The following is a 21,649-nucleotide window of genomic DNA, read 5'->3' as shown; positions in this document are numbered from 1 at the left end:
CCCTTGTCACCGCTCCTCTTTGCATTGGCATTAGAACCGCTGGCGGCCTGGATTAGGCAGGACCGGTCCATCCGTGGAATGCGGTGGTCGCTGGACTGGAAAGACAAGATCTCCCTATATGCAGACAACACCCTTCTTTACTTCACTAATCCCAGAGCTTCATGGATATGCCTCCTGGATGTGTTAGCAATATTCAGAAGATACTCTGGATTCACGGTGAACTGGTCAAAATCAGTAGTTTACGTCTCCAAGGTGACTCACCCAAAATACCGCAACATTTCCCGATCCAGATTGCACCAAAGGGTTTCCAGTATCTTGGTATCTATGTGACGCTGGGTTCGAAACTCCGCTTTGCCCGTAATCAGGACCCACCCATGCAGAGACTTAAGAACAATGTCGCGCACTGGACATCGCTCCGTCTTTCCATGCTAGGCAGGGTGGTCCTGTTTAAAATTATGGCATTGCCTCGTTTTTTTCTATGCACTTTAGAATACGATGGCTCTGGTTCCTGCGTCCTACTTCAGAGAGATTGAGAGTCTCCAGAGGCAGCTTCTCTGGGAAGGCAGGCCCCGCATAGCGTTCGCAAAGTCAACTCTCAACTGGTACGACGGGAGAATTAGTCTTCCCGACTTAAAGAAATATTATTGGGCGTCGCAGTTAGCGGCTATCAACCACGGGATATATGGCCATCCGGGGGAGCCCGGATATGCCATGGACAGGTGGCAGCTCCCAGGGGGAGACTACACTAGGGCATTATACGCCAGACCTCGTAGATTCCCACTGACCGGACCAATAGCACATGCCGTCCACACATGGCACACAGTCAATAGGCACCTGAAGTGGGAGAATAAACTTACACTAGCCACTCCACTGTGGGGTTCGGAGAAACTGGGGAATCTCTGGAAATGCAAGGGTTTTGATAATTGGGACCTCATAGGGATCTCGTGGATCAAAGACATCTGGGGAGAGGGATCGGTTCAGCCTTTTGCATCGCTCAAAAAACAGTATAGCTTGACATACACAGAGTATTAATTACCGTTACCTCAAAATACACCATGCATTACTCACTCAGATCCCTAGCGACACGACACATCAGGAAGCCTCCCCATTGGAGGATAGAGTGCTGGATGGGCATCTCCCGCAGAAGACCATTTCCCTCATATACAGGAAATTGATTACCAACATGGAAGATCCGTTGCTGACCCTTAAAGGAAAGTGGATTGGGGATGGGTTAGAACTTGATGAAGAGGACTGGCAGGATGCAATTTCTCCCCCATGAGTCGTTGCAATCCAAGCCAGGCTGAGATTGGTGCAGCTTAAAATACTGCATAGGACTTATGTAAAAGGACCCTGCCTGGTGCGTAAGGGAAGGGCAGGAAGCGGAGATTGTAGGAGGGGATGTGGGGAGCTGGGAACATTCATCCACATACTATGGCACTGTCAACAGATACAGGTGTATTGGAGGGACATCCACCACACACTACGGACAGTGTTGGGGGTTGAACTGCGGCCAGAGGCACGGAGGTGCATACTGAATGTCCGGGAGCCCACGGACCTCAACACATGCACAACGCAGTGGGCAACAATAGCATATATTATAGCGAAAAGAAACATTGCACAGTCGTGAGGCGCTAGTCAGCTGCCTCAATTGGGGAAATGGTAGGAGGACCTAGACTGGTGCATGTACAGGGAAAAGTCAGTCTACATAGCTAGAGGCTGTCCTGGGAAATGGAACAAGGTTTGGGGAGCTTGGAACTGCTACAAGGCGACATTTGTCTCCCACCTAGTCAACAGGCGGACACTGACACTCTGTATACACCCTGATCTAATCAAGAATATTATGTACTGTATACAATGTCACTGAGAAATGGTAAAGTCGCCTGCTTATAATTAATTGGTGTATGATGGTCGAACTGTTTAATGAAAATAATTATTTAAAAAAAGAAAAAAAAAAAAAAAAAAAAGGATATTCAAAACAAACAATCAGTGCTACTACATAACTTAGCTTTACTTCCAGGTTGCTCTTTTAAAGGAAGGGAAAAATATACTGGGTTCACGCGGGAGGGAGACCCCTCCCGAATTTGTTTTTTCCTTTGAACAGTTAAATCAGACACTGAGCACTCAGTGTTACAATTAGCATGTCAATTGGTATCTAGCAGCACAAACCATTTCAATTTTTGAACATTATATAAAAAGCTCCTGTTCACTGTAGAAATAGTGCTTGGGGCAAAATGTTTGGTTGATTAAAATAGGCCAGCAGCTTTAAGTAAATTATGGCCAGATATGTTGTCACCATTATGAGGTCTAAACTTAATCATACAATTCCTGGTTGACCATTTTTAGCCATAGCCTACCCATCTGACCTCTCACCAAAATGACTTCCCACAAATTGCCTTTGCATCCCTAATTAGATTAAGGCAGTGTACAACTTAATGCTTCAAATCCCTCCAACTCGGTCTTTGAGGAAAAAGGGGAGGGTGGACTGAATCCAACAATAACATAAGGAGTGCATTCACGGGGGAGTTGATGAGTTGCGTTATGTTGAAGGCCCTGATCAAAACACACTGGGTGGAATAACTACTCGGCTGGGGTACATCCGGTCCTGGGTATTGTTGCTATTTAAACAAGCTCCATTAGCCCCAATTGGAGAGTAGGTGGTCATGCTAACCAGGGTGCTCCTAAAAGTGATCAGTTATTGGCAAAGATGCCTGCCCTGCATGTGCTTCGCAGTACGTGCAGTGGTCACAGTATCCTTAACACCAGGTTAATGGGCGAAACAAGAGCAAACGAGCAATAGGGGATCAAAACATTACGTTTATTTTCCCCCGCCAATGAGCCTCTCCAATAGGTTAGTTCCAAAGGAAAATCAGTAGGAAAGTTACCCATAGATTCATCAAGCATTCATTTTGCGATTCCTTATTAGCGAAAAATAAGGATTCGCTAATAAGGAATAGCAAGATGATATGCATGAATAACTCGCTTAAAAAATAGCGATTTCTTAAAATTCCTTAATTGGGACTCGCAAATTGCGACTTGCAATTAAGGAATACCTCCCCATTCATTCCGATGGGCCTAGAGGTCCATAGGAATGAATGGGAAGACAGTCTCAATTTGCGATTCTCAATTAGAGAATCGCAAATTGAGATTGCAATTTCAAGGGTGCCAGGGTGTCAAAAGGACACCCTGTTGCACCCCTGAAATCTGCATATGGGTACATCTTGCACACACACATGCCCTATGGGCATGTTTGTGTGTAAAATGGAACTTTGAAAAATGCACTTTAGTGCATTTTTCAAAGTTTTTGCAAATTACCATGAAATTCAACTTCATGGTAATTTGCTTCCCCTACTAGCGAAATCGCTATTTTTTTTTTTACTTTAATGGATTGCATTTAAGGAATCTCAATTTGAGATTCCTTAAATGCAATAGCAATTTAAGTAATCGCAATTTTGCGTTTTCTTTCATTGTGATTTTTGCATTTGGGATGATGCATCCCAACTGCAAAAATACCGGTCGCAAAGGTGCAGATTATGAGAATCGGCTCCTTTGCGAGTGGTGTTTAGCTTGATGCATCTATGCCCTAGTCTGCTAAAGAGCGGCACAATGATCCATTCGGTTTCCACTGGGGTCAGTGGGGCAGATAGCACCCAGCACTGGTTAGTCAAACCGCCAAACTTAACAGCTTCTTTTCCTCCTGGGGAAGGTTTTCACACCCAAGACTGCGTTCGCACTGGAGCAGACACTTTAAAAAAATGTTGTTTTCTACTTGCGAACAATTTCTTGAAAAAGGATTCCAGTGAAGAAACACTTGATCTGATCTGAACAAGCAAACTTCAAAAATAATATAAATATCTTGGCAAAACGTTTATTTGAATAAGATGCTGCATATGGTCGAGGAAATGGGCAAATATATCTGACTTAAGAGCCATTGTCTATGGTTCAGCCATATCTTGTTTTAAAAAAAACAACAAAAAAACACACAAATCATCCCAATCTCTTAGTCTCTAAAATCATCCACCGCACTGAGATTTCATTCGATTATTTTCCAGAGCCGATCAACCAGTTTACCAGGCTATTCCACAAGGATGATCAAATAATTTTTGAAGAAGCTAGGTAACTTGTTGCTCAACTATTATTTTTGCTTTTATCAATCACCTTTACCTCAATTACACAAACTTGGTTCAACGCGAGTGATAAAAACATTTTTTTTTTTAAACAGGGGTGGGGTTGCACAGAGATGAAGATGACCACGATTTATCAGGAAACTAAATACGGATAGATGACCAGCCTCTGAAGTAGGCATCAAAACACTCCAGAACCTAATTGACTCAGGAGGAAATATTCAGTTATATGATGCATGGATATAAACCGTTTTAGAAATGGAGATGGGTGGGCCAGTGTTTGTAGTGTGCTAAGAAAGAGGGCATGTGAACCTGTTGGAGATTAGTCTCTCCTGGTAAGCCATAGGCTGCGAGTAAAGCGAGATGCTTCCTGTGTCAATGAAGGCTTAAGCGCCTCCTATAGGAGTGGAACAGGAAAGGCAAATATTTGATTTGGAAGAGGAAATTGAGATCACTGTGTCACTGAAGGCAGGCTAGAAACAACCGGTGAGAGGTGCTGAGAAAATCCTAATGAAATGGAACAAGTGGGGAAAATGCTTGATCATTTGAAAGAGGGAAAAATGATTGGTTGGGGGAAATGGCAAAAATTCAAGCTTCCTTGATCCATTAGTGAGCATAATGGTACCTACTGCCATTTAGAGTTCCTCAAATACTTTACCAGTGAGAAGGGGTGGGAAGATGACTATTAGATGAGGAAGAAAAGGTAAGAGACTGAATTTGAAGTCAGAAGGGAGGTGACTAGCAACAATTACACAAGACTGCAAAGCACACAACTAAGTAAATCACAGAAAATTAATGAAGTTATTAAAAAATAAATGTCAAATCTGAACGCATGTGTTGGGAGAACATTGAAAAGGATCGTGGTATGCAGCTATCCTACTTGGATCCCATTTACAGCACCCTCATGCATGACACTGTCAGCATATGCTCACATACAGAACCCCACAGTGCATCCTTGACGTGAGAAACAAAATGGTACTGTAGCAAGAAAGCAATATGAGCCAGAGTGAAGGGCTGGTAAAAGGTAGAGTACTCTTCAATACGCTGCCCTCCCCTCGGGGATCAAGATTCACTGCTAGTGTTGATCCTTTTAACACAAGATCATGACGCACCCAATTACGTCAAAGCATGGATTTTCTATTTCAGGAAATTGCTAAAATAATAAACAATAGGTATTAAAAGTGTATCTGGCTACCAGCGACTTTTTGTTTGAAGTTTGTAAAGATGAAGAGGATGTACATGACCAATGAAATTAATGGAGCACACTTCTGGCACTGTGAAACATTTAGTCACAGACGGACACTTGGCCAGGGGACACATCTTAGCTATTTACAGTGACAGCCTGTTTAACAGTCTGAGCTAAAGCAATCCATCCCGTCACGATTACCACCCATTTACGGCAATGAGCTTTATCAGGTCTCAATATAAGTGAGAAACCAAAAATCAGCTAAAACAATCCATCCCGTCACGATTACCACCCATTTACGGCAATGAGCTTTATCAGGTCTCAATATAAGTGAGAAACCAAAAATCAGCTAAAACAATCCATCCCGTCACAATTACCACCCATTTACGGCAATGAGCTTTATCAGGTCTCAATATAAGTGAGAAACCAAAAATCAGCTAAAACAATCCATCCCGTCACGATTACCACCCATTTACGGCAATGAGCTTTATCAGGTCTCAATATAAGTGAGAAACCAAAAATCGCACCAGTCAAAAACGAGGCCACCAAGTTAGAAACCAAGGACATACTTGACGAGCTACTAGTGGATGCCAATGACAATTTAATGGGCATTTATTCTAAATTTATTTTGAATGGAACTAGGCTTTGATGATGAAGTCCGTCTTTAAGGCTAAGGGTTTATGAGGAAAGCTGCGAAAGGAAAAGCAAAATGCTTGCCCAAGTGCTGCCCTGCACATCATACCTGGTTGCAAGAAGAAAACTCAAGGGTCTACTGTAGTCCAACGGACACAAAAAGGCCAAATTAAAGGCTGCTCTTCAACATACATAAACATAAAACACGAATGCATTGCCCACGTGCTTTTCTTTGTTTTATCCCGGAAATATTCTTAAAATGCGTTTAATGCAAACTCATGGACTATGATCACTGTGTAAAGTTCTCATAAGCAAACATTAATTAAATGGAACAGAAATAGGTATTGCTAGTAAACTTCACATATGCTTAAGTGAAAACTACATGCAGCCCCCATGGTCAGAAATAAAGAGACTGAACACTACGGAACTTAGCGAGTGCACTGCATATCCTAAATGCAACGGCGACTCCTAAGCTAAGGCGGAGGGGTACCGCTCCTCCGCATTTTGAGAAGCGGAAATAGGAAAAATAAAATGATAACACTGTTATTTTTACCGTTGTCAGGTAGGTTAACCGCTCGGGGCTTGGCTGTGTCACAGTCAGCAAGGGCATGGTGGATACTTAAGTGCACATGAATGTTTAGCCAGCAGTCTTGGGCCAGTCAAACCAGCATGCGCACTGTGTATGTTCCCCACCAGGCTGTAATGCCCAGCCTGGTGAGCAACATGCACAGGTTCCCACTGGCTGTCTGAGCTCTGAACCATGGTGATCAGACGAATCAAAATGCAGCGTTGTAATTGGCTTTGGGAGCCTGGGCCCGTTTCCTGCTTAAAGCATGAAAAAAAGCGGATGGTGCTAGGCAAGGGGGCGGTCCGGTAGTCCTGGAGCAAGGTCATTTTATTTATTTTCCCCAACCTCACCCGTGCTACTCTGTGGCAGCCGCCACTGAAATGCACAATTAAACTTAAATCCACTGAGGTCTTGTTTATGTCTTGAAACATTGTTTTTAAACTGTCAGTCTTAACACAATTTGCATTTATTCGCAATATAATATTCACATATCAGCTGAAAACGGGATGAGGAGAAAAGAAAAAAGAAAGTTCCTCATGAAAGCAACTTCCAGGGTGTCAAGTCACTTTAGACTATTACACTGCAGACAGGCGATTTAGGTCTGCACCTACCACTTGGTCCAGCGATGTTTAGACATGAAACTCGTTCGCAGCATCAGAGGGACACAGTCAATAAACACACTGTTGTGATATAATCCTCAGGCTAACCATTGTAAGGCCTTCAGACACAAGCAAGTCTTTGTGGCAATAAAAAGCTCCTTGGTAGCAAGGGAAATTGGAGGCGAGCCAAAATATCCACATGTGCAAACAACTGCTCTCTGCATGTGGCTCATTTCCAACTGGCAGAGATGGGCCAGGGATACATTTCATTAAGGGGGCGGGGGCTAAACACTTGCTCTTCAACCAGCTACTTGGAAGGTAGATAACAAAGGCAAGTACAGCAACATGGAAAATGCTTTCTTAGCATTATGTAGCATGGTGTTTTAAGTGCCACATTTAAGAGTGTCCGCAGTGGATTGTCTTGTTCTCAATACAACGTTGAAAGCGAAACGACGCAGAAGTAACCTGCTTTGTATTTATTTCAGTAATGCGGGAGCTACAGTTAGCTACCTTACCATTAGGCTGAAGCCATTACCATGCAGCAGGCATTCATTTTAGATTTAAAAAAATTTGTAGAAAACAAAAACAATCCTTTCAAAAGAATTTAACCAACCGCATCATTCTTTCACAACAGATTTACAGTCATTTACTACCGACACTTGACTGAAAATAGAGGACTGCATCTCCAAACACGTCTGCCAAGATCTACTTTGTCTCCATGGGAACATATTACAAGTACCTACAAGAACTCTGTAAATGTGTCAACACCACCACCACCTGAATAAGGAACCGTACATCTTTCGGTTAACACTAGTAAGAAGCTCGTCTTCATGTCACCTACACAGACTCTTCACATCACAATACTAAACAACTTAAGGTAATTCTACAGGTCAATGTTTTTATGTTGTCGATAAAGGATACGTTCCATGATATTTCAGAAAATACTTGGGAATAAAAGTCACAGCAGAAAAACACAATGTTTAAATGAAAGGAAAGTATTGATTTATAACACTCTTCAGCTAGGTAGGCTACCCAAACTTCTACACTTTAATAAGAAACATTCTGTGAAGGTGTGCCTCTTGCTCAAACGGAGATTGGAGAGCTCGAATGTGGATCATGAAACATCAGAACACCAACAGGTTGCGGTTGTTCTCAACTTTCCGTGGTTTGTACAATTTTATTAGCCATCTTTAGAAAACGCTAACCAGACATGTTTGCTCTTTTTGGGATTAAATATTTAACATATTTATAAATCTTTAACAGATATATAACCAATTACCAGCCAAAGAACTTCCCCAACAAGGATGCAGTTCGTTTTTTTTGGTTTTTTTTTTTTTTTTAAAGAAGAGTACGCATATGGTGTACATCTGGCATGAAACCACCATTACATTTGGAATGGACATTATTTGATTCTAGATTGTTATTTTTTTATGGGGGGGTTGTACAAACGAGGATACTCTCTATTCTCCCATTTCCAAATTCTGCTTTCTCTCTCACCCTTTGTCTTACTTGCCTATTGTCCACCCCCCCAAATGCTCTCTTTTAACGGCTATGAGGAAACTGTCCTTGGTCTCCTTTTAGACCACACATACAACCCTTTGCCACCCATCTGCCATTCCAATTTTCACTTCTATCACTGTTTTTCCAAACTACATGGTATGAACTACATGTATTTTGAACCATATGATTGGACATATTGGGTAGCAATGGAATGACATTTTAAATTAGCTGGGGTGGGAGGACACAACGAGTAGCTTTTAATTTTCGATTTAACACCGCGAGAAAATACGTTTTTCCATGCTAGATCATGGTCCTTGTGGCATTAACCTTAGAAAACTTTGGAACACATTCTATGTAATGAAACTTTGCACAAGCTGTGTACCATAAAAAAATATATGGTGTTGTACAATTTCCCGAAGAGTGTTTTATTTCACTGGACCAGAAACCATGAGCGAATGAAGGCCTTATATGTATGATTCAGCAAAGTAAAAATGAATAGCAAGGGTCTATTAGTCAACCCAAGGCACTCGATCAATGCAAACTAATAGAGACTGTTGGAGGGGCCTCTAGTGGTTTAATGTCTCCACCCAAAAGAGACCTGTGAACTAAAGATTGATTTGTCCATGGATTGCAATTGTACTGCAACCCCTGTCAGATTTTGTACACATTAAGAAAAAAGGCATACTGTTCCTCAAAAGATCAGACAATTAGTAAATCAGGCCAGGGGTACCGTAAGCAAAGGAGAATCTAAATGTGCAAAAACAAACACAAATGTAACATTTCTGCAATAAAATAAATATATATAATATATACATACATATATATATGCAGAAGGATAGTGGGTGCCAATAGCGTAGGTGCTGCAAGCTAATAATGTGGTCACTGAACGATGTTCATCATTTTGCTGTTGGGGGTTGCAATATAAGATGTAGGGGCTCCAGTTTATTAGATTTCCATAACTGGTATAGCAAATCTTTTTACTTCAAGATCAACAGATAAGATCTCACTGGGGTCACCCTCTTGCAAATAAAGCACACTATGCAATAATACACCTCTTCTAAACCACTCTCCGTCTCTTCTGAACCAATCCAAATGACATCAAAAGGATTGGTTGGCAGGTGATGTACCCAGTATGCAGTTATAGGAAAATGGTAAAGATAAAGCTCAACTTCAAAAAAGAAAGTTTACTTGCTGGCTTCTTCACCGGAACAATACTATGACCCAATGAGAACCTAGTCAAAGGGCCAAGAGGTATGTAGCAGCTGACTTGCTTTCGGATGCCAACCTTCTCTTGAAGCAAAGATGTTATTGTTGCGCCTTTCGGCTTTGTGTGCAACTATCAGGACATGAACGGGTGTCCATGAAAATTCTTCACCCAAATGTAGAAGACAATTTATTTCGTATTAGGGAAACTTATGGGGGCTTGGAAACTGGGCACAAGACAGATGCTCTTCAATCAGCACACAAGTGAATTATCTTGTCCTTTAGATTTGCTAAACGCACTGTGCTCTAATAGCCTAGGAATGCAGTAATCTGCACACAAATAGAATACCCCATTGCACTCAAGTTCAAAATTATCCAATGACTGGATCAAGGATTAGGCCGTTCCTTATCAAGGAACTGAATGTCCCTCAAATGCATATGTAGTCTGTCTCTGCCTTGGAGTATGAGTGCTCCTGCAAGCCACGGGACTAGTCGATCGATCCTTCTAGACACAACAGCACCCTAAGTAACATATATCGTCCAGCCTATAAGGCCAGAGGTGTGATAAAAATTGATAGGGTGGGTCATTCTTTAAGCAGTCACCACTTGAACAAACCAGTTCACCCACAGATATCTTTCCACTAGCCGAGTAGCACAGTGAAGATTATATGAGAGCGACAAGTTGCCATGGTGAACGAGAAGCTTCATCATAAGATGCAAAATGCTTCCATTATGTGCGTTCTTAACCCTCGAAGTGACAGAGAAATGGTGACCGATGACAATGTGGCAAACTAACATTAAATTACTAAAGTCAAACGTAAATTACAATTACGCAAGCTCATTAAGAATCAAGCACTTATGAAGCTGATTAGCCTATCAGCCAGATTGAAAGATGCGTCAGCTGGCTGAGTTTCATCTGGCCTGTTTGTTTCAACAGCAAACTGAAACACAACCAAAACCAATGACACTGATAAATCACAACGAAACTGCAATAAATTATTTGTTTGTATATTTCTTTTTAAAATGACAGTCTATTTGTTATAAAGCGTATAAGCAATTCTGTTCACTTAGAAATGCTACTGCCTCAACACTCCGTTAATGCAACAAACAATTTGCTAAGATCAAGCTCGCCCCACTGACGTGCCTTGTGGACCAGACCAGCTGAGCACCAATTATTGACATGTTTTTGCCATCATTCATAACAAAATGTAATAAAGACACCCCCCCCCCCCAAACCAACGACCCTCGCAAAATAAACTGCTAATGGTTGCAGGCACGGTACAATGCTGATGCTTGCTGGCCTTTAATTAATGAGTGTATACAGATACTGATGCCACAAAAATGCAGTGAGAAAGTATGCGAGCAAGCCAAACATTTCTAGTGAGAACAAAGCGGGACATCTTGTCAACAACTGTTCTTTCAGTAATGTTAATATTTGAAATTAGAAACCTATCCTTAAGGTAAATTTAGCATGCAAAAGAGTTTAAAGTGATTAATATCAGCTAAGAAATTCTAACAGACATTGATTGGTGTTCATGGTTACTTTAAATTTCCTCACATTATCAGGGTTAACACTTTTGCCAGCTCTTTAACAGTTGGCTACACTGAAACCTGTGTGGAATCATATTTCATGTTCTGGTAAAATTTGACAAATGACAATTCAATAGGGGATGTATTGTAACTTATTTTTGGCCTGTATGAAACTGTTCCGCAGAAAGCATATTTATTTTATGTAGTACACCTTTTTCGAAGCAGTTTTCACGATGATTGGCTTCGACGGGAATCCTCGCCCCATTTCTAAGTTTGAAAAGAAAATGTTTCTAAACTGGCACATGTAAATTGTGTAGGCCTGGTACTGACTGGGGATTAATACAAACTGAGGGATTAATACAAACTGAGAAATGAATGACAGGGCAAGGGGAAAAAACAGATGGGTTTGGAAGGGGTGGGAGGTAGGGCACATGGTCACTATTTATAAGAGACTTTGCAAAATCATAATGCCACCCAAAGATACACAATATGTGATGGAAGGAATGCCTGCAACTTGTCTAACCGCTAGCAATCACTAGGGGTAGCATCTAAACCCATCGCTCGTTTGCTCACCATGCAAATCTGTCTTGCCCCTGCTCCTCATGGGAACAGTCCAGCTCGAACTGCCAAACCATGCCCTCATTGAATTCTAGCACAAGCAACCCAGGACCGGTTTCACTCTAGTTTTGGGCTTCGCTTGATTAGTGATTACAGTGAGCATGAGACCCACGTCGGGGCATACTCATACCACTATGGGCAGTACATGATGTGGGTCCCTTGCTCACTGTGCCACTAGAATCAAGCTACTTCCAAATGAACTCAAATCGGGCAAAAACAGTCTAGAGTTGCTTGTGTTCTGGTTCAGGGAGACCTGGGCTGACAGCTCAGGCTGGACTGTTTCTATTGGTGCTGAGTCAAGACTGATTTGCATATGGCTGGGGCCAAACTGATCTGGTGTGGTAGGCATAAGAAAGGTGGGTTGGAATGATACCTGGAACAAATTGCCATTGGTTAGACAAATTTGCAAGCATTCCTTCCATCATCTTGCGTGTTTGATGCACAAGTGCCCATTTTTATTCATAAACTGCTTTCTAAATTATGCAGAAAAACAGAAGCCAATAAAACTGTAGCAAGAGACACAGGGCTCAATGGCTTCTGGGACCTAGGTCTTTAGTGAATAATTATGTATTTGCCACAAAGTCTACATCTGCTGAATAATCTGCAGATTTTAGCAGTGAAGAGTCCTATGCAAAGGCTGACTGGTCATCTTTCAGGTGCATATTACTGTATTTTGGTACTAATGTGAGGAAGCCTTTGCCTAGACAGGAATAGCATGTAAGAGAACAAAAGTATGAAGCAATAGGCTCACAAAACGTTCTGCATTAGGTTGCATAATTTTCTTCTTCTTTCAGCATAATTTAGTCGGCCTTGCAGCCTGAAGCAAGGCTGGCAGTAAGAAAGGCAAAGTTACTGACAACCTTGCTTCTTGTGAGCAAGGACCATAAGTACACGTTAATGCACCGCTTGCAGGTTTTCAAAACACATACATAAAAGGCATTGTCATTTACAATGCCAATAGCTCAAACTCTCGCAAATGGGAGACCTATTGCTTTGCAAACGCTTGTTGAGCCATAGGAAGGAAGAAACATGATGCCAGGCTATGCCTGTCAAAAACGGGGGGGGGGGGAGGGGAGGGGAGGATGAGGCAGCTGCAGCCAAAACAGACCTCTGTCTTTGAATGCATAGCAAATGTGGCAAGATAAGAGCAAGATTTACAGCTCGATTTAGAACAGAGCTAAACCACAAGCACTGGTCTCCAGTGCTCCAACTTAAAGACAGCGATCACAAGCTCCGAGTAACATGTAACAGGGAAACAGAGAAAGCTCAAGCGCTGCCTAGGTGAGACCAAAAAAAAAAACCTGTTGTACAGTCTCTTGTAAGAACCAGCTCACTTCAGTTTGCAAAGGGAAGCTGTCATGGATCTATCTGAACTCAAAACATACAAGTAATTTTGAAATGTATTTAGATCGTGTGACACCTGGCCTGAAGAGAACATTTCCAGTAAAAATGTTATGAGGGATTCTCCAGGGTCTGAATTTTACTGAGAAGCTGTCTCCCTCCAAGTCTACCTCTGACTTCTCCAAGTGCACATTCAAAGGTGAGAAACTTTAGCACACTTCTTGCTGCTGTGCTCAATTATAAGACATACGAAACAACTCCTCCGTCCTATATTTAGGGCTTACAGTGCAAGAACATGTTAAGAGTTCACGATCCTACATTTAAAGAGCAACCATCCTGTTAACTTCTATGCATATGAAATATAGAAAGCAACAGGATGAACCGCAAGGATCCAACCTGAGAACAGTAAGGTTCCTTGTGCCAACATCGTTGAAACGAAACAGCTATTTTTAGTATAAATATATATTTTATAATGACGTCATAATGTGACTTTAAGCTGAAACAAATTGATTTCTTTAAAACATGTAAAACAAACACAATTATTTGAAGTTGCACAAGTTTAAAAACTTAAACACAACTCCTTCGGTCATCTTGTTGTGAATCGGCCATACAAAAATGACAATTAATTCATTGTTACGATCTGACAGTATAACAAACACTATTGCATACCTGTGTTGGTTAACTTGCGTCCATGTCTGATAAAAAGGCCCGTCACGCAACACATTTTTCTGCACAATTATGCACCTGGTTACTGTCAGCATTTAGTTAGGTATCCATTGTATGGTGCGACAGTACTCTAAACGATCAGTTGCGGTAGAAATGCTTTGTACCCTGCCGCTTACAGCAAAATACTTCTATTTCAGCAACGTCAAAATAGCATGCACGACGTTTTGCAAATGCAGAATTTATGAAAGGGACACATTTGCCACTTATACAAGTGTATCTGATAGCCACTTCTACATCTGTCCTCGTGAAATACCTCTACATCTGTCCTCGTGAAATAACCAGTCACTTAAGGAAAAAAACTAATAGGATTATGACAACGAGCCTTAACTTCAAAACCTTCAAATCGAGCAATAACTGAACCTTTAAACTCATGCGAGCTAAAGAAGAGTTCATAGTAGAGGGTAAGAACAACCAGGATATTAGCAAAAATGTTAAACCTGAGGCGCAAGAGCAGTTAAAATGAAATCTGAACCAAAGGTCTTCAGCTAACAGTCTTACAAGGTGCCCTCAAAGTTATACTAAAAACATCAGGCAATTCAAATTCTGCAAAATGTTAACAAATTCATTTCAGAACGTTTACAGCTCTGTTATACCAATGCTGAAGTAATAATTCTATGTTAATGACATAGGTCTGCACAGTTTCACTTAAACATTAGCATTGAAAGATAAGCCACTTAAGAAAAAAAATGGTAACAAAATAAGGTAGGCCATATGTCAGTGTACTGCAGTTAACATGCGCAATATACGTGCCCCGATTTTCGAGAGGGTATTGCTGAGCTCTGCTACTAACAAAGGTACACTCCAATGCCCAAAAAAGTTTATTGCTGCGGTAAAGCGACAATGTTTATCCTACTTTTCACTTCTTGTACCAAGGTTCGAACAGTAAACACAGACAGAGGACGCCCAAATTGTATTGAAATCAAGGATAAAGGCTAGCTTTAGATAGTATGTCGTATCTCTGATGCCTACAGTCACACAGTTCAAACAGGTATGCAGAATAGAAAGGACTTTAGTGACGATAGGGAAAGCTGTTGGCCAGGTAAGCATAGAGCTATAATCACTGCTTTCCTGTAGTGTGATCCGAAGCAAAGGGTTACAATTAGGCTCTATAAACCTTGAGTGAACCAAGATGCAGGCTTCAACCACACAATGTACACTAGCAAACAACTCACCTTAGTGTGTACACTGTTTCACAAACAAGCGAAAGCAGTATCCAAAGAGACTAAATACATTCTGTGCATGGCCGTCCATGTCAACAGGATAACAAGAACTGGATAAAGATGATTGCAGCTAATCTATCTTCTATCCACAAAATACTTAACCACGGTTGAAGGCAGCCACCAATAGCAATGATCTATTTGGTTCTGCCCTAAAAAGCGAGGGACGGCTTATACCAGTACACTCATTCTACATTACTAGGTCCTCCTTGCAAGGTAAAGTGTAAACATGCTACGTGACATGAGATAAAGGGAGTTGTAAGATTAAAAATAAATATGGCCTTTTTACGTTTCTATCGGCAGACATCAAACCTTACCATCATGAAAAATAAGCGTTTCTGCATGCAATTAGATAGATTCTCAAAAGAGTACTTCTCTGTGAACACAACAGAATTGAAAAAGATCAGCATTAACCATACAGGACCTGCCTGAGTGTGAGGACTATTTTTTTAATACAATTAACAAGAGATGACGTTTGATTTATGAAGACTAAGCCTGTGCTAAACGACACATTAAGAATGCCTAAGGTTTTTAGGCCGATGTGTTCCCAAATAGTGTATGTCGAGAATAAGAGTGAAAGATAATATAATTTAAAACGTGAACTTGCTAAAAGTATACAATTATCTTCGAGTAAAACCTTCACACACGGGCAGAAAATAGGAACAATTGCTGTGTTCCTAATCCCTAGTAATGAATAAGTGAATTAGTTTAGACGGATAGTTGAGACCTCAAGCTCTATAGTATATTGTGATAGCTAACGTCGGTCGTGCCATTTAATACTGACGGAAAAACAACCTACTTGTGCCAAGGTAAAGCAGTTACAAGTAGTCTTGTATGTTAAAGGGCTTTTTCTAGCATTACGGACTGGCTTACCACTATTTTCGTCCTGAATATCTCCCGTCGCTGTGGTGGGTGTAACATTAAATCGTCACTGCATGTTTGCCTCCTCTGGGGGGCGATTTCATCCAAAAAAGAGAGCAGAGGGCCCAATGTTCCCCATTTCCCTCCCAAGTCTGGCTCGAATTACCACAGGAAGTGCCCGCGTCATGCTGCTAGTGAGAAGTGCTTTTCCTCCCGTGTTCTCAACAGGAACTTTGTGTTACTATTTCTGCCAATCACGTACCCCTTCCATCAACAAGGAACACCATGTTTTCCTAAAGTGCACCAGTTGAGCTTCATTAAAAAGTTGCATCTGCAGTGACTGATCAATGCAACTTTCTCTATATTAGTATGTATAATATATATATATATATATATATATATATATATATATATATATATATATATATATATATATATATATACATACATACACATTTACACACACACACACGCAAGCACAAGGCTAAACATATTGACACAAAAAGACTTGGGAAAAATACATCAGGGCCATTTAAATGTAGGTTTGAGTTCTTCGGTATGTTGGATATACAAAGAGTAAAACGTGCGGTAGCATATATATATATGCCTGTCGAGCAGTATACTCTAAAGAGGATTGAAAGATTACACAGACCGAAACAACATGCACTGAATGTGGAGAAGACTAGCGTACAATACTGCGTGATAAAAGTGTTAGATGCACGAATCTCACTCGCGACTTTAAAACATTCGTGGCTAACAGCTAGACACTTTAGGCTACAGCACATAAAACTCCCTAGTCCATTCATTAGAGGGTGGTCTGGCACATGAAAACCAATACTCCTTCTTTAGAATACCCACTTTTAATGGGGAAGAAGGTCATGTTAGGATGCCTTGCATGCAGGCTGACTGGTGCGGAGACACGTTATATGCATTCAAGCATAACAAAAGTGCTTCATAATCCAAGATTACAGTAGAAGGGTGGCTCTGCAGAAGGACCCCTTGGGAAACTCGAGACCACCATAGAAAAGCCCAAAGACCTCAGTAATGTTGAGCACTCTTATCGAGAATCATTAAAGAAGTCAATCTGAAATGGCTATTTTCCTGGGCCTCTCTCAAATTGCGAGTGAGTGCTAAACAGTTGATGCCGAGATGTTTAAATACTATAAGCACACAAACACACCTCTGAATAAACACTTCTAAATTACATCCTGCTGGTGCACGGGCAGACAGCATTACGAAAAGTTACAGTACAAAAATGTCCGCCAAGTCACTGTGGTTTGAGAGGCCAGGTCCTGAATGCGTGTGGGTGTCCCTGCGGTGAGCACGGCAAGGGCACAGCGTTAGAAGCTGTAATTAACTAGTGCTGCGGTCAGTATGGACAGAACACTGACACTGAGTGGTGGATTGTAACTCCTACGGTTTCACACCGCGGAACACGTTCAAACATGCAGGGTAGTTATTATAAACGGCTGCCGCCAGTGCATTCCATAAAGGAGGCGTAATCAGACCGAAAAAACGAGGTAGACAAGTTACCTGGAGTAACGGGAACTATTGTCTAAGGGCTAAAGACAAGAGGCACTAAAGACTGAAATGAGTGGGAATGGTAGGGGTGCGATTCTTAGTAGAAGTTGGTGTTTAAATTAGAAGCTAGTGTGTCCAAAGTGAGGACAGAGCGGGGTTACCGGGAGGATTGAGACTTGGGATTACTAACTGCCGGATCATGCGGGTATCTGAGGATTATAAGGGGCTGCAACCAGTGTGCGACAAAGTTAAGGCTCTGGGATTTAAAAGTACTAGTCACACATAGGGTAATAAGCATGACAGTTGAGAGATTAATATCAGAGGAGCGGGTGAGGTGATGCGAGGCCCTAAATTTGGCACGGCGAGGGCATCGCGACTAATGCGGTTTCTAACCACTAGATGTTCATCCAAGGTAACTTCTAAGTAGTTGCACCAAATGTACGGACAAACCTATAGGGATGCGGCAAGGCTGGAAAATCTGACATGCAAAAAGGAGCGAAGCTGAAAGACATTAGTTTCCCGGGGCATAAAGTTCAAGTGAGGTTGGGCTGAAAGTACGCCAGAAGTTCCTGAATACTTCCACCGACTGACACGTACCCAATGCTCTGACTGCTGAAACAAAAGATGGGTTATTTGGCTAACGGTAGAGTAGGCTCGCACTTTAACTAGTCACGTACCTGCAACACGAGCGGCTCGGGGTTGAATGCCAGGGTGAGTAGCAACTGCATGCGCTCGCTGTCCTTGAGGTTGCGGAGTAGGAAGCTGCCAGAGTCCTTGGTTTCGGCGTACCTGCGCACCAGGCGGTCGAGCAGACGCTGAGAGGGGCAATGCACCAGGTCAGACCAACCTTCCACGGCCTGCGGGGTCAGCAGCCGCACGTCGCCGTTAAGCCGGGCGAACTCGGTGCGGGGCATGGCCTGGATCAGATCGCATCGCGTGCGGCCGCCGGTGGCGCGCCGGCAGATGTCGCGATCCAGCTCGGCCAGCTCACGCGCGGAGCCCAGTCGCTTGAGTACCACGCGCCGGCTGCCCTCTCGCGGCTCGCCGTAGCGCGCAAAGTACACGTTCTTGACGTTAAAGAGGTCGAGCGCGCGGAGACGGCCCCAGGACTCGAAGGTGAGCTGTCCGTTGAGGAACTTACGGCACCAACTGGTCCCGAAGCACGCAGGGCACTTGTTGAGCGCCAGGAAGCGACGGTCGGTCAGCTCATTCCGCTGAAAAGAGGCCAGGAGCGAGTGCGTGTTGAGTAACATGACGAGTAGCACAGCCGCCAGCAGCGCCAGCTTCAGTAGCCGGCACAGCCGGCCCAGCTTCACTGGGAGCGGCCGCAGCATGCTGCGGGCCCCCGCTGGGCGGCCAGCTTCCCCCTCCGAGGCTCTGTGCAGCAGCCTCGGTGCCTCACCTCTCGCACTGTCCGAGCACCAGCGCCACTGCTGCCAGGAAATCCAACTTCCACTCTGGGGCGACGGGAGCGCGCCCGAGGGCGGCCCTCCCGGATCCTCCCACCAGTGGTAGAACAGACGCAAATGGTGGGAGGGCCGTGTGGGATGTAACTCTTCTCTAAACGTCTCCAGTGCGAGGCGGGTCCAATATTCTATTGAACACTAGACTGCGTAGGGAAGAGTGGTATAAAATCACCAGTCTTCTTACGTGTGCATAAACTCTTTAGCTGCCAATGGGATAAAGATGACGGGCTCGCATTTCAGATCTCAGCTATGTGTCATTGGACACTGGTAGGCATTCGTACATGTAAAATGGCCACATGCCACGTGACGTCAAAAATTATAACTGCGCTCTCTAGTGTTTGAAATATCGAGGGGCGGGCCTTTCACAGAAAGCCAACCCACGCTTCTAAACGACGACCTCGGTGTGTCTCTTTGTGGGCAGGTCCTGTAATAGCTTTCAGAACCCATGGCTAAGGTAAACAGAAACCGCAACACTGATCACAAGCTGCAGCGCGAGCCAAAATAATGAGTTTACAGTAGAACACAGTGTCAAGATGCACCGGAGTTGTCTCATTAAAAGATAACACCGTGTTGTGTAATGTTAGTGCTAGTTATCACGTTACAGGTGAAATATCGCTGAGGAGTGACTTGAAAATAGTGCCCCGTTTAAAGGGCGAGGACACTAAATAGTCATGCTCACTTCAATTTCAGGCTCCTCCGTTGAGCATTGCTACCATTCTCTAAATAAAAGAAAAGGGGCCCCATTGAAGTATTTCTTATCCTAAGTCAATATGCCACCCGAAACCATAGCAAAGACTGTCAGATAAGAACAGTGAACACAGGAGAAGGTGCATACTAGTTCCCAGAGATGAGAGAACAATGCTTTAAGGACACCGTTCAGATGTGTATGCATATTCTATCCTCATTTTCTAGCATAGTGAGCTATGTGGATGCATTTCGGTCTCAAGATCACATTCCAGGGATTTCTTTTGTTTCCAGGGGCACCTTGTTTTCTGTTGTACAGAACTCTAGGCGAGGTATCCTTATCCAAAATGGACGCGGCATGGCTTCGGCAAGGATCGCACGGGACTCCTCCCACGAGAGAGGATCCGGGAAATAGGGGGTGATTATTCGGAGGAACAATTTGTTGATTGTAGATAGGCGGCGTGTAGACACGGCTTCTAATGTTAATTGGCTCCGAGATCAGTCCACACTGTTTTTATGAAAAATAAACAGTGCAAGCTTGGTAGCTGCAGACTATTATGTGAACATCTGCAAAATAGGGTATGGAATACTTAATAGAAAGATGTTCTATTCAGAAAGAATTGTTCAACTGCAACTTGATCACTTTGTGAACGAAGGGAATTCTGGAGCCTTCATTGTGTTGACTAGCTGCTTGTTTCCATGGCAGCCCTAAATGAACAAGAGCCACTGACAGCATCACTATTTAACGTCGTTTCTGTTGTGTAATAATGTTGATTGAAAATCGCTGGTAACTTCTTCAGTATAACTCCAGAGGCAGAGAGACAGATATTAACTTTTTAAAGCAGGCCAATTGAAAGGTTTTACTTATAATATTTCAATTTTAAAGAATACTTCTTACATTTTTAAAGCAGGCCATTTGAAGGGTTTTACTTATAATATTTCAATTTTAAAGAATACAGAGCACTAATCACAAAACTGTTTACACATTTAGGATTATTTGGACTATGGCAATAATTTCATTTTTAATAGGGTGGGCGGAACTGGTGCCAAGATACCGTTTTGTTATCAGCCGCACCAAAGGTTATTGTGCGTCTGTAATGAATTCCACATCTGCGTTGTTGGGCGAACACTAGAATTGAAGTTAAGAGTTCTCCAGTTTATGCCCTAAGTAGGAACTGCACCCAATGTGATCTGCCGTTGTTTTAGCATAACGCAGTACCACTGAAAATGTCTTAAATCGTGATGTAATTGTAATGTCTCTAATATCTCTATCTTTCTTCTCTTTCTGTCTTTGTCATCTCTCTCTCTCTTCTATTCTAGAATCCTCACTGGATTCATTCCGTCTTTCTATCTTGTGACTGGCAGCCGCCTCGCTGTGGGTCCGTTACATACCTACTTATTTAAAGACTAATAAAGTCTTCAAATCCTACTCCTTGTTTGGCAGTCATTCCTCGGTATATATATTGGTACCAGGAGTGGGGTGAGGAGAAACCTTTCTCTTCCTGTTCCCACCGTCATTTTATCGAGGATTCTAAGCCCAGCGGACATCGGAAAGCTTCAACGGACATTGGGGAGCTCGTTCAGCTCAGCGCATATCACAAAGTTTTCCCCGATACTTTGTTGATCTTCCGACCAGCTTACTTCAAGGCTACATTGTTTCTCATCGGACCCACAGTGTCACAAAGGATCCCTGCGATCTGTTTGTTGCACAGCAGGTCTGTTCCTTCTTCTATTTGCGGTGTATATATTTTGTTAACTTTATTGTTTATTCCGCTTCATGTTGCGCTTTATATGCATATATTGAGCTGTTTAAACGGGGCATTTTCCAGCGTAGGCTCTAACGGCAGTTACTCAACGGCAAAGTCAGCGCGAGCT

General features: G+C 42.6%; 1 protein-coding gene across 2 annotated transcripts in view; it reads right to left on the bottom strand.

Annotated features, from left to right (window-relative positions):
* DIPK2A (divergent protein kinase domain 2A) overlaps positions 1–19,147 on the bottom strand; it is a 78,457-nt gene extending 59,310 nt beyond the window's left edge. The window contains exon 1 of one of the 2 annotated variants that reach the window (XM_078666431.1): positions 19,027–19,147. Coding sequence is in view for 1 of the 2 variants with exons in the window: in XM_078666430.1 (XP_078522556.1) it covers positions 18,302–18,958 (657 nt within the window). In the remaining variant the exon portion in view is untranslated. Of the gene's footprint in view, positions 1–18,301 lie in introns of both variants that reach the window. The other variant, XM_078666430.1, reaches the window with a different exon arrangement.
* Positions 19,148–21,649: the final 2,502 nt, after the last annotated feature.

This window comes from Lissotriton helveticus, chromosome 11 (genome assembly GCF_964261635.1).
Source record: "Lissotriton helveticus chromosome 11, aLisHel1.1, whole genome shotgun sequence".
Taxonomy (NCBI): domain Eukaryota; kingdom Metazoa; phylum Chordata; class Amphibia; order Caudata; family Salamandridae; genus Lissotriton; species Lissotriton helveticus.
The sequence above is the reverse complement of the archived record's forward strand: the minus strand, read 5'-3'. Positions and strand labels throughout refer to the sequence as shown.